Source organism: Osmia lignaria, chromosome 12, assembly GCF_051020975.1.
Source record: "Osmia lignaria lignaria isolate PbOS001 chromosome 12, iyOsmLign1, whole genome shotgun sequence".
NCBI classification, from domain to species: domain Eukaryota; kingdom Metazoa; phylum Arthropoda; class Insecta; order Hymenoptera; family Megachilidae; genus Osmia; species Osmia lignaria.
Genome location: NC_135043.1, coordinates 3,007,972 through 3,021,807, shown reverse-complemented (window position 1 = coordinate 3,021,807; position 13,836 = coordinate 3,007,972). Strand labels below are relative to the sequence as shown.

Here is a 13,836-nt window from a genome sequence, read left to right as displayed (position 1 = left end):
AAACGTTCTATCATACAAAAAAATAGAACGTTTATATATATAATTATATTCTGTCATTTATTTTCTGATAGTTATCAAAATAAAATGAGAGTTAGTAAAACCTTTTAATGAATTCATTGAAATTTCTTTGCGTAACGAATCGAAGAACCTCTCTATACATATAGCCATCAGACCTTGCGAAAGGAAGATCACGTGATTGAATCGGAGGTCACGTGTCCTGAAATGCAGCTGATTGGTTAATCGAATCAACGGCGGTTGTTCGACATCCAAAAAACAGTTGAGGTTCCGGAATACGAAGACTTCGTTCTCGTCACGCATGGAAAGAGTATGGCTCCCGAATTAGGCCTGGATGATGTGAGTAATTTAAATTTCTCGCGGTTTTCTTTCTTGGCCAATCGCGTTTAACCTTGTGCTAATTCGGTATTTTGGCGGCCAGTTTAGAGAAACATAACCTTCGTTGAGTCAAATCTCTTTTAATATTAATTATTTAATCGCTTGTAGTTACAATTTATCGTTCATAAAATGAAAAAAAAGATCATTAGTGATATAAAAAATAAAAGAGAAAAAATACTATAATTAAGAGAGGAATTAATTAAGTTTGTGCATTTGCAACAGTCATTTTACACGCTGTTATGTGTTTATACAAAATTATGTGCTATCGGAGTGATAAAAGGAATCAACTAATTCTGTACAGAATATTATCGTAATGTCATATCAAAAAATGATTTTCTTCAGAATTGAAGACAAGTAAATGTTGAAAGTGAAAATAATTGATAATATCATGCAAATGCGATCGTATATAACCGGAGTAAAAAACTTTAATCATCATACATGTACAAATTTTAATATATTAAGAATAGGATTTTAAATGAAAAGAAAGGCGTCTTTCTTTTCAGTCAAGAGATTAATAAAAAATAAGTAATTCTACTCAATTTTTTGAGCAATTGTAAATTTAGATAGTAATTAGAATAAAATTATACGTAAGTAATACAATTATAATCTGCTGATAAGAGAAACTAGTATTCAAAAACTTCACACTTTTCTTATCAGTTCTTTGTTTGGTTGATAGTAATGTAACTTTCAACGAACGAACAAAACAAGAATATAATCATTCAATTTAACTGATCTTTAAACTTTACTATATAAGTAACATCACTGTTATATACTGTGATTGATAAATCATTGGGTTAAAGAAATGGGTGTGTGACATTGCAGTCAAAATTAACCTATTGTGTAATAAGATTTAATTAATATATATTCTTTAGGTTACAAAGAATTAATGCGTACACTTAAGTAATAAATTTATCAAATAACAGTACTTAAATAAACATATGATATGTTGTGTATTGATCATTTAATCTTTTAAACATTAAATGTATTTATTATATACTTCATTTTTATAAAGCTACATTTAGGGATTAATTTTATAGTAACGATACATAATGCTTTTGACCTCATTTCTTGTATATCTAATATGTTTCATTTTATATAATGCAATTTTTATAGTTTAACATTGTAATATAGTTATAATAGTAATCAAATATTTATATAATTTTTCATATCTGTGGAAAATCTTTTATTGTTGTTTCTACCATAAATGATAAATTTGAATATTTTTTGGATTTATATTTACTAATAAATTCAACAAATATTGATGTAAAAAATTTATTTCTTTTCCCTTTCTACATATGTAATATAGTTATTAAGTGACATTGTTATTTTTATTTATTAAAATTTTCTTTTCTGATGCAGTTTCCAACACTGAAGTTAAAACATGTCCATATTAGAGACAAAAAATGTCTGTTGAAAACAATAAATACAATTCTGAAAGATGGACGTAATGCTTTGCAGGTATGATTATATTATAATAATTGAAATAATAAGTATACGAATTAAAGCAAGATACTAAATGTTAAATAATATGTTACTTTATAAATTTATATTTTTTTGAATGTTGTTTTTATTTAAAATTACCCTATTTCTATTTGTTCCCATTAACTGCTGTATTTCTTGAAATAATATTCTATTTTGGACATGTTTGTAAACTTGAGATGAAAATTGTTTTAAAAATATTTTCAGGTAGTTACCGATTTTGACTTGACACTAACGAAACAACATGTTAATGGAAAAAAAGTTCTCAGTAGTTTTGGTATGTAATACATTGATATCATCCTTTATTTAATTGAAAAATTTTGAAACAACTATTTATGATAATCCCAAGAGAATCGGATAATTTTTTATATCTTTGAGAAATTATTTTTTAATTTTCAAATAAACAGGGATATTTAGTAAATGCAAGCAGCTTCCTGAAACTTACAGAAAAGAATCCAATCGCCTTTATAAAAAATATAGACCAATTGAAATAGATCCCACATTACCAGTTGAAATAAAAGCAGAAGCAATGACAAATTGGATGATAGCAGCAGAAAATATATTAAAGGATATACCGTTTGATCAAAAAGAAATATCAGAAGTAGTCAAAATTTATGGATCAGATTTAAGGGATGGTACTAAAGAACTTTTTAAAAAACTGCATTCCGCTGGAATTCCGGTACTCGTTTTTAGCGCTGGCTTAGGGGACGTTGTTGAAGCTGTTTTAAGAACCCAAGGAGTTTTATTTGACAACGTGAAGGTAATACATCTGATACTCAGAGTATAGCTTTAACAACTTCTTTAATTTTTCACTGAATAAAGTTTTACTATTAATTTATCAAAGTTTAAATTAACCAGACAATAATCATCATTTTAATCTCAAGGTTATCTCCAATTTTCTTAAATACAAAGACGGAAAAATAGTAGCATTTGAGAATGAAAGACTAATTCATGTTTTTAATAAAAATGAACATACAATTGAACAAGAATACTTGAAAGTTCTTGAAGGAAGAAGAAACGTTTTTTTAATGGGTGATACTACAGGAGATGCATCAATGGTGGATGGGATGGGAGATATAGGTGCAGTGATAAAAGTTGGTTTTCTTTATGATCATGTAAGTATTATGTATTACATTAAATGTTTCTTATCTATCACTATTTCCTTAATCTTATTTCACAAATTTTATGTAAAATGTTTTCCTTAAAATCCTCCTTTCGTGTTAATATATTATTAAGTGTATCAAATAAAAACTCTTAAAATTGTTTCAGATTGAAAGTAGTCTGTCCTCATTCATGGAAAAATTTGATATTGTTTTGGTTGATGATCAAACAATGCAAATTCCAATTAATATTCTAGAACCACTACTATAATGTATATTACTAATTATAATTTAATTATATATATATATATTTTTATTTATAACATCCTTTAATTCAATTCCTGGTAAATAACATCACTGTAATTACAATTAATTTAATTTAATTTGTCTAATTTAAAACACATCATTTTATGTCTGTTTTTTAATAGAAGTTACTGAAACCTAATTAAACTTGTTAAAGTGATTCAACAAATATATTTATTGTTACAATTCAATTTATACAGGTAAAATTTAGTTTTTATAATGTAAATGTTGTTAAAATTTTACAAATTCAATCAATATTTATATGTAATTAAAATTTGTAATTATTAATACAACCTTGGAAAAACTGTGAAAATAAATGGAAATAAAAGATGAGATGTGTTAATTGAGTTATTCACAGATAAAGTGATTAACTCCACTTTTTAAACTTTTTATACATTAATTTCTCTATTTTTCGTATTTTTTTTGGAGTAAGTCGATTTGGCAAATTGGTGGCTCAATTATAAATAATTATAAAAAAATAATAATTTCTAAGTGCGCCACAATCTTTATACTTTTTTTAAAAGGAGGGGAGTTGAGAACCATTATCTGTCACTGATGCAGCGTTACTAACCACAAAGTGGTTTGTGCTTTTTATTTATTAAAGTATGACAATTTAAATTTTAAGAAGATTATGATCGTAAGTTATTTCCAATTTGCTAAATGGTATAATTAATCTTGAAGTACAAGTTTCTCAATATACGTATATCTTCATTAATATCCATTAAAGTAAAATAATGTCTCCACCTTCTTTTGATAGTCCTCCATTACACAATTCGATTATCGATTGTGATCGATATTAAATATCTTTTTTTTGATGACATTACGAATTACGAATCGATTTAAGAATATTTAAACAATACAAATTTTAGTTAACTTCAAATCATGTTCACTAATTATAAATTTAAAATGAAATTCTTTTTATAGGTCTAATGTTTAGCATTTTCAATTTCTTTTCGAAATTGAAGACATTAGTGCAAATAAATTTGAAAAATTGGTGATAAAAGATTAATATTAAATGAACAGTATCGCAGAATCTTGTAATCAACTCAAGAAAGAATATGATGGGTGTTTTAAAGTTTGGTTCTCCGAAAAGTTTATGAACGGAGATTTTGATGAATCAATGTGTTCGAATTATTTTAAATCTTACATCCAATGCCTTCAGGTAATCATTTCTATTTCTGTTCTATTCTATGCAGTTACATTATTTAAAAGAAAACTCAACATTAGAAATACTACATAGACAAAATTGCTGTTTCTATAATAATCATTACATGAATCATAAAAAGAATATAAATTTATAGCGTACAACAATTTGTAAGAAAAATTTAAATTAATTAAACTTCCAAATTTGTTAAATTGTACACAAACATTGAATAGAACATTACAAATTGTGCTATGAAAATATTCTGATATATAAGGTACATAGTCGATTCGTACTGCAAACGCGAACGATTGAACCTAAAAAATTGTGTGATAGATACCCCAAACAATTAAATTATCTAAATTCGGTTTTTTCACATAATCTAATGATTGGAAAATAAATTACTTTGAGAAATAACTAGTCATTCTGACTGAATCAGTGTTTAAATTAATGAATACACGTGTGAATGATATAGCAAAATAAGGTTAAAACCTTTTGATAGAAATAAATGTAACAATAAGTTATGGAAGCTTGTAAAGAATTAAAAGAAAAATACGATCGGTGTTTTAATGATTGGTTTGCTGACAAATTTTTGCGTGGAGTCCATGACGATAGTGAATGTGCATCGTTACTTAAACTTTATACTGAATGTGTCGCGGTAAGATAAATTGATCATTCTTCTTAATTTTGAAATTTTATTGCGAAATAAATTTTGCATATGTATATATATTTCCATGCACTAGTTTTTGCTTTAAAACTAGTCTTAACGAATTAATATGTGTTCGTGTTAAATTGTATAAATCTGATGTAACTGTATTGTACATTTTTTAATTAGTTTATAACCTACAAAAATGTATCAAATACAAGGACAAATATTAAATCCATCAAAACTTTTAACAATAATTAGAAGACTGACGTTTAATTTCAATTTTTAATTAACTTTTATATAGTATGGAATATAAAATTTATTATGTTTATTTTTTTCAGCAAGCCATGAAAGAACAAGACATAAATCTGGATGAAATAAATATTGCCCATTTGGGAACAGAACGAGAGAAAAAAAATGAAACTTCATAACTATGATTTTAGCAAAATTTTCAGTTTTTAAATTTTTGTTACAAACTGTGTTTTCATGTACATGTAAATAAATTATTATAATTGCAGTTTCTTTTCTATTTATGTTCTAGTGATGTTACAGTGATATTCATATGTAGCTTTTATTTTCCAATACAAAAATTTTGAAAAATCACATCTAGAATTTCTTCATTACTAATGGAACCAGTTATTTTTCCAAATTCTCTTGCTGCTCCTCTGATATCTTGTAAAGATATAGCCATATCATAATTTGGAAGTTTAGTTCTTTTCAAATACTTTTCAAGGTACTTTATAACATGTGATAAATGATTCCTATATCTTGCATGACTGATTACAGGATTTTCTGTAGATGGATCACCACATCTAAAATTAATTAATTAAATAAAAATGCTTGGTTTGAATAAAGTAATTAGTTAAGGCAATAATTTTAGTCTTAAAGAAAAAAATACTTACATTTCTTCAAAACATTTTCCTAATGCTTCTATAAGTTCTTTTAAACCTTCTTGTGTTTTACATGAAATAGGAACAACATTCTGACTTTTCCATTTTACTATTTCTTCTTTTTCAAGTAAATCTACTTTATTTAGTACTATAAGAATCTTTTCTTTTTCTACACCCATGATGTTTTTATAATTCTCTAAGAACTCTTCAAAAGAATATTTTAATCCATTGTTTGCACTAATTACACACATGACAAAATCAGCTCTTTTCGAGCATTCTCTTGCTTTTCTAATGCCTTCCACTTCTATTTCATTTTCAGGATCATTTCTGATTCCTGCAGTGTCTGAAAGGATCATTGGGTATCCACATATGTTTGCTGTTAATTCTATAACATCTCTTGTGGTGCCAGGAAAAGCTGAAACAATAGCTGCATCTTTTTTAGAAAGAAGGTTTAAAAGACTACTTTTTCCTACATTAGGTTCTCCAAGAATTGCCACATGCACGCCTGTGCGCAATATTTCTCCTTTTCGTCCATCAGAAAGATGCTGTTGAATTTCTAGAGATAATTTTTGTATTGTACTTTTGGCATTTTCCAAGACATTAGATTCTAAATCATGCTCTTCAGAAAAATCAACATAAGCTTCTAAACTTGCAAGAATATTTAATAGAGTCAGGCGCCAAGAATCGTATAGACGACGTAGAGAACCACTAGCTTGGTTAGTAGCCTATTGAATATGTAATAGAAAATATTTATATAATATTCTTTCTTCAGAATATCTTTTCTAAAGAATAATGTTAGTGAACTGCAATTAGATCCGTCTGTACCTGTTTACGTTGTTTTTCAGTTTCTGCCTCGATCAAATCACCTATGCCCTCGGCCTCAGTCAAATCTAATTTTCCATTCAAAAAAGCTCTCTTAGTAAATTCTCCAGGAGACGCTAATTGAAAATGTAACTTTGAAAGAGCATTAAGAATTGATATCACTACTGCAGGGCCTCCATGAACATGAAATTCTACAGAATCTTCTCCAGTAAATGATTTTGGCCCTAAAATATATCATGTATTTTAAAACCAAAGGTATTTTTCATAAACATGTATCTTGGTAATTAAATTTTCTGAGAGTACCTGGAAACCAAAGGCAAAGGCCTTTATCCAGAACTTCTTTTGTCTCTGGATCATGAATTTTTCTTAGCAATGCTATTCTAGGTTTTAGTGTTGATACTTTGGTCATTTCTTTTAAAGCTAATGATGCTTTTGAACCAGTTATACGAATCACTGCTACTCCACATTTACCATATCCTGTTACAAAAAAAAATTATTATTATTATTTGAATTAAATGATGGTTGAGCTGCAATTGACTTGATTAAGATAATATTTTTAATTATGTAAAACAATCCCTAATCACAAATTATAAGAATTTCTAAATTCTTTTACATGTGAATGAATATAATGATATTTAGATTCAAAATAAGTTTTTAATAGTTTTTAATATTGAAAACCGATTATACATAGCATAATATTGATTTCAATAATACTGTTATAAATTCAAAAATAAATGCTTAAAATATTTTCAAAATTGATATCCCAAGGCGCATGCGTAGTTAAAATTGGCGGAATACAAGAAGAGTCTCTTCGTCGAAAATCGTGTCATTATAATGTAATTTAATAGATAAAATCATATACTGCATGTAATTTTACGAAGGTTCGGATAAATGAAGAAGATACAGAAAATAATGTAATAACCAGAGGAGAGTGCATATATTGTGGAACTTCTGTTGTGTTCACTGAAGTATCTTTGCTGTGAAATCGATGAACCAAAGACAGTGTATCTCGTTCTTTCTAAAGTCACAGTATATTCCCATATTTTATTGTTCATAAACTTTTGAAACATTTGAATGTTAAATACTGTACATTGATGACTTTGTTCGACGAAAAAAACACTTTATTTAGGCATTTGCTTCAGAGTAGATTGGATTCAGGTTAGGTGTATAAACATAAGTAACAATATGAGTATTGATGAGGACACAAGAAGGAAATCAAGAACTAGCTGGTAACTGTGAATTTAAAACAGAATCTCATATAAATTAATTAATTTTGTGCATTTTTATTCTATATTAATTGATTTTATTGCAGCAATTATTGAAATGTGGCTTGAATAAAAAAGCAAAATTGGAAAATGGCAGAGTTTGAAAAAAAATTAATAACTAGCAAAGAGGTGCAACAACGATGTAACGATTGGGTAGAATCACAGAAAAATTGTCAATATACGGATGAAGCACAGTATAAAAGGAAATTAACAGATGACGATGATATTTATAATACTGATTCAGAATTCGATTCCGTCTCAGAATGTGGCACGAAAAGAAGAAGGGTTGGTTTACCGCTAAAATGTGAAGTTTATCATCTTTTTTGCGAATGGATTAGTTGTGAGTACGAGTCCAATCACGTTAAAAGATTCGTAGACCACGTGTCTGAGCACGTGTCAGATCTAAGTACGCGAACCAATGAAAAAGATATAACTGTTTACGTGTGTCAGTGGAATGGCTGTTTCTATGAAAGCAATGATCCTGATGAAATTACGCGACATGTGAATTACCATTCATACCATACGAAGCTGAAATGCATTGGATCAAATATTCGCGCCAGAATTAAATTGCCCGTAAGATCCATTATTTTTTAAAAATAAATTTTTAAAACCTAATCACAGACTTAATTTTTAAATAATTTTAATTAATTAACATACGAAAATTCTAGAATTACAAAATTTCTGAGAGTAAAATAATTTTATTTTTATTTTAAGCTTCAATATTTTGTTTTAGAAATGTCGTCGAGATTCGGAATGGAAAAATGTAGTGGAACTTCCAACACCTCTTCTCTGTCGTTGGGAAGAGTGCTTACAATGTTTTAAAAACTATCAAGTATATTTATACCATGTAGCTGCTCATATCGAAGGAAATCCAAGGGGTAACAAAATTGAAGGAGGTTTAGAATGTAAATGGACAGGGTGTAACAGTACCTGTGCTAATTTATACAAACTAAGAGACCATGTACGACGACATACAAAAGAAAAAATCGTTGCTTGTCCTGATTGTGGTACTACATTTGCTTCTAACACAAAGTTCCATATTCATTGCAAACGACAAATACCAATCGATGGTACAATTAATTCCATTTTAAAAAAGTACAATCAAGTTATGCAAAAGATAATTCGAGTCAATCTTTATTAGTTCAGGGATTCCAGTGCTCCCATTGCAACAAGTTTTATCCTACAGAAGGAATTTTGAGGGATCATATGCGAATGCATGTTTTCAACTATAAATGCACTCTCTGTGATATGAGTTGTGAGTCACCATCTAGTTTGGCCACACATGTTAGATATCGACATGTTTCTACGAGGAGCTTTCCATGCCAGCTTTGCAATCATGCTGCCAAATCGCAACAAGATTTAGATTCTCATATGACGGTTCATACGAGTGGACCGAACTTTTCTTGCCATTTTGATGGATGTCTGTATAAATGCAAGGGTGCATATACTCTTGATAGGTAGATGATACAAATTTTCTTCTCATCGTTCTTATCAATAAAATAAGTTATTACTATAGAAAAATATATTTTAAGGCACATAGAACGAGTTCATGGTATGCAAGTACGATGGTACTGTTGTCACGAATGTCCAATAAAATACAGAAAAAGCTATAGATTAACGAGGCATTTAATCGAAGCGCATAGATTGCAATTACCTAGCGGTCATACAAGATTTCAGTACACTCATGAAGAAGATGGTTGCTACAGATTGCAGAAAGTTAGATATGAAGCTATTGAAGAAGAGAATGATTCTTCAATTGGAAATTTAAAAAACCAAAATAAAAAATTTAAAATTAAGTTAAATGAGAATGCTAGTGTACCACAAGTGGAGGTAGTATCATTATTTAAGATAAAATTTGAACTATAACTAATGGAAATATGAAATATAATTTTTACTATTTTAGATTTATGAAGATGTGGGTGAAGAAGAAAATGTAGATAAAGGAAGTACGGAGAAATCAGCGGAGGAACCAGACGAAAGAAAATCTTTACCTGTGCTTTCGAATATTTTAATATCCATTGACGAAACTGATGCACAAGGCAATATAGTTAAAAGTAGAATCGTAGAAGCACAGGAAACTAGGGAACTACCATCTTCTAAAGGATCGCCATTGATTTTAACATAAAACAATTGCAATTAAGAACAAATTTTTAAATAAAATTCCAAATAAACCAAATGTTTTTTATCAGATATATTACTTTAATATATTTTTCATTATTTAAGTTGTTATCTCAAATAATTATAATGACTTAGTAGAAGTAGATTATTTTCTTCATAAATATAAAAAAATTAATTACCTACGAAGCTAATTTGAGATCAAAACATGCTTCATCTTCTATTTCCAGTGAATCGGGAGTATCTGTTAATGTAATTAATTCTCCATCAAAATATAATTTAATTTTTGATTCCTCGACGTCTAAAGCTTGAGCACATTTTACAGAAAGAACTTGGAAATTTTCATCTCGTTTAACGGATACGGTTATGGTTTTCTTTGTTGTTGTTTGTACTTTTATAACGCAAGTGTTCTCATCATTCTCTTCATAATTTTGAGGTGTAGTACTGTCTTTCTTGACAATACCTCCTTCTGCAAAGATGTTATTATTTGAAACAACCAAGTATTTATATTTTTTATTTAAAATAATGATTAATGTACCAAGTATGTCTATCACAGATAAATTAATAGAAGCCGGAGTATCACTCTTTTTAATAATTTGATCCTTCTTTGTTATTAAAATCTCATCTATTGATACCTTTTCTAAATCAGCAAAATACTCGAATATTTTATGGAAGTTTTCATTCTGAAACAATAATTATCGCTCTGAGTAATTTGTTTAATTATTTATATATATATATATTTTCCCGGGTACATACTTTACGAATGTTCAGGCGATGCACGTTTCTTGATCGCCAGAGAATTTTTACAGACAGATCATAGTTCTCATCCCCAGCAGGATTTGAAGTTTCATCTACACAATTTTCTACTATTAATATATCAATTTCATCAGCTGCTGCTGTTGGATTTGATTTTTCTTCTACAGAAACAATTTCCAAATCTGAATCTTGATCAGCTGAAGTTCCCTATAAAAATGAAAAAAAAAACGGTAATGAATATAAAAACTGAAAATGTTTTTATACAGAAGCATGCATATGGATATTTTGATTTTATCTAATTCACAATTAAACTGAATTATGATTATTTTTGTTTCACACTTATAAATTATTTTACTTGTTTCTGCCTTGATGAGCTAGTACCAGCAGTTTTCCTTCTACCGCTTGTTTTCCTCTTTGGCCTTTGTTCTTTTGCATTTTTTTGTGGTATTTGAATCCTACAAATTGATAACTTATATAAACCTTATAATAAAACCATTTATATTGTGCTACCTCTGTAACAAATCTAATGATATTAATGAGATTGAATTGCAAATTGTAAAAGCTTAAAAACTTGCTTCAATTCTTCTGGTTTCTCTTCTACTTTTTCCTCAGTCTTTTGACTGCTATGTGGTAATGTTTGCTTCTTCTTCAGAGCTGTAAATAAATTTTTAATTAGTATTTTAAATCTTTTATCATTTAAAAATTAAACCTTAGAAAGAAATTTCAAATCATGTTCAAAAAGAATTTGAATTATTACAATTTGTATACACACCTTTTAATACTGCTACAGCATTCAAATACACATCATCATCCTCAGATGAACTTCCTAACTGCTCTGTTTTCATCACTTAATATTCAACGATATACAACATTCACAATATTAAATAAATAGAAGTGTTTTTAAATATTTACTACAAAAAGATAAAATAAGGTTAAATTTAATATTTTTTTCGGTAGTACATAGTTTACAGTAGCATATAAAGATAATATAACTACATTAGAAACATAACAAAGTGTATATAACATTGACATACATTATAGTATATAATGAAATAAAAAATTTCGTTTGAACATCACAAATTTATTTTGCACATTGTATGTATATTGTATCAGTATTATGTATGTAAACTCCATCTATGCCCCAGGCCCTTCCAGGCTCGCCAAGCTCCGCTCTTGTGAATTTGATGCAAATTTTAACTCGGCGCAGAAAATCCAGGCGGCGTTGATGTCGCTTCTCACATGCACACCTTGTATCATTGATTTTGACATATGCAACTAAAGATATCGTGACGTCATGTTCCCGCGAATTTGTCGCCGCGCTTTTCAATTGTTTCAAAATTTAAAGAGACTGAAGAAATATGGCGCACAGTGAATGACAGAATTTTCAGGTTCGTGAATTCCATTATTATAATTATTACTATTGCTATTATTATTATTTAAAAAGATATTTTTAAAAATTTTTTCTAGGTGTTTAGGTTTTTCAATAACTTCTGTTGATGAGATGCAGCAACAGGAGGAGAAGATAGAAATTAAGTAACTACAGAACTTTTTTAAATTGTTACTGAAATCATTAACTGTTTACAATGCTATTTTAGTAATATATTTAATTTTAATTATTAAAATGTGTCTTTAAAGAAAGCGGAAGAAACTATGCAGTATCAGAGGGTGTACTAATGAAAACAGCAGGATGTTCTTCCCCCAAGAGAGAAAGGATAAGAAGAGGATGGCGCAGTGGGTGGAAGTATGTGACAACCCAAAGTCAGTGCTTCCACCTGATTACTGAAATTCCAGGTGATCTGTAGCAGCTACTTTGAAGAAAGATACTTCATGAGGAAAAGATTAACAATATCAGCAGTACCAACACTGAACTTACTTGGTAATAACTCTTATATACTTTTTATAGCATATGTAAATAATTGTTAATGAAAACATTTATTACACAGTGTCAGAGACTGCCTTAAATAGAGCAACAAGACACCTGGATGAAAATGAAAAAAAGAAGATTGTAAGTATTCAGTTTACATACATAATATATATAACCATTATCATAGTATTAATACACTGTATAATGTTATATAATTTTATTTTTATAGTTAAACTTGACTGCACCAGGGGAGTGGAAAACGTGATTTTCGAGATATTCTGATGTATGAGTGTGATGCACACACACCCCGCCTGTAAGTATGCGGACACCTTCTAAAACAGAATACTCTTTTTAAAATTGGACCAAATAACTTAAGATTCTTTGAGGAGCTATAAAAATTAATATACTAGATGGGCCTGTAATGAAGATTAAAGACATACATTTTGTAGATGTAAATAAGCTATATGTATGTTGAAAATGTCAACACGTCTAAAAGTTATAAGCAATTGAAATTAGTGAAAATCGTGACTGGTTGGGAATAATTTTCACTAATTTCAATTGCTTATAACTGTTAGACGCGTTGACATTTTCAGCATGTATATAGCTTACTTATATCTACAAAATGTATGTTTTTAATTTTCATTATAGGCTCGTATATAAAAGTTGAAAAATTATCCTTCACTATTTTCTTTGTTACGATTTCAACAAATTGTAATTGTTTAAAACGACCAGGCACATCATCTGGTAAATCAATTTTTTACAGCTCCTTAAAAAATCTCATCTGGTCCATTTTTAAAAAGAACATTCCATTTTAGATGGTGTCCACATATTTATAGACGGAGATGTACTTATGTATGTATTGTATTGTATGTATGTAAATTAATGTGTGATTTATTGTATGATTCTATTTTTTATATTATTATTGATATATATATGTATATATATACATTTATTATATTTTAGTAAAAGTTTAATATATTTTCATTATTCCACATATATTGTAATCTTTTCCTTCCCTTTATTTTTATTTTTCGAAGTTTTGAGTAAGACCATGCACACGTA

General features: G+C 28.4%; 4 protein-coding genes across 9 annotated transcripts; 3 read left to right on the top strand and 1 right to left on the bottom strand.

The window, feature by feature from the left end:
* Positions 1-187: 187 nt before the first annotated feature.
* On the top strand, positions 188-3,285 carry cN-IIIB (cytosolic 5'-nucleotidase IIIB). Its single transcript, XM_034322034.2, has 6 exons — positions 188-354; positions 1,753-1,851; positions 2,080-2,149; positions 2,280-2,632; positions 2,757-2,987; positions 3,142-3,285. Exons 1-6 carry the CDS (start codon positions 328-330, stop codon positions 3,241-3,243), a joined length of 882 nt encoding a protein of 293 aa, XP_034177925.2. The 5' UTR covers positions 188-327; the 3' UTR covers positions 3,244-3,285.
* LOC117603161 (DNA repair protein Rad60) lies at positions 2,281-12,841 on the bottom strand. Of its 6 annotated transcripts, none has more exons than XM_076691432.1 (7): positions 11,683-12,841; positions 11,486-11,564; positions 11,266-11,365; positions 10,911-11,117; positions 10,693-10,837; positions 10,337-10,623; positions 7,121-7,251 (listed from the first exon to the last, which is right to left on the bottom strand). In XM_076691432.1, exons 1-6 carry the CDS (start codon positions 11,753-11,755, stop codon positions 10,337-10,339), a joined length of 891 nt encoding a protein of 296 aa, XP_076547547.1. In that variant the 5' UTR covers positions 11,756-12,841; the 3' UTR covers positions 7,121-7,251. The 6 variants fall into 6 exon arrangements, with proteins under 6 accessions (XP_076547545.1, XP_034177915.2, XP_034177917.2 ...); XM_076691431.1 differs by lacking the exon at positions 7,121-7,251 and adding an exon at positions 9,998-10,135; XM_076691430.1 differs by lacking the exons at positions 10,693-10,837; positions 10,911-11,117; positions 11,266-11,365; positions 11,486-11,564; positions 11,683-12,841 and adding exons at positions 2,281-5,874; positions 5,965-6,677; positions 6,778-6,998 and having other exon boundaries at positions 7,078-7,251; positions 10,337-10,472.
* Positions 4,938-5,579, top strand: LOC117603163 (TP53-regulated inhibitor of apoptosis 1). The gene is made up of 2 exons (XM_034322037.2): positions 4,938-5,074; positions 5,404-5,579. The coding sequence occupies exons 1-2, from the start codon at positions 4,940-4,942 to the stop codon at positions 5,491-5,493; spliced, it is 225 nt and encodes a 74-aa protein (XP_034177928.1). The 5' UTR covers positions 4,938-4,939; the 3' UTR covers positions 5,494-5,579.
* Hinfp (Histone H4 transcription factor) lies at positions 8,130-10,343 on the top strand. The gene is made up of 5 exons (XM_034322022.2): positions 8,130-8,612; positions 8,773-9,109; positions 9,181-9,496; positions 9,572-9,869; positions 9,943-10,343. Exons 1-5 carry the CDS (start codon positions 8,130-8,132, stop codon positions 10,162-10,164), a joined length of 1,656 nt encoding a protein of 551 aa, XP_034177913.2. The 3' UTR covers positions 10,165-10,343.
* Positions 12,842-13,836: the final 995 nt, after the last annotated feature.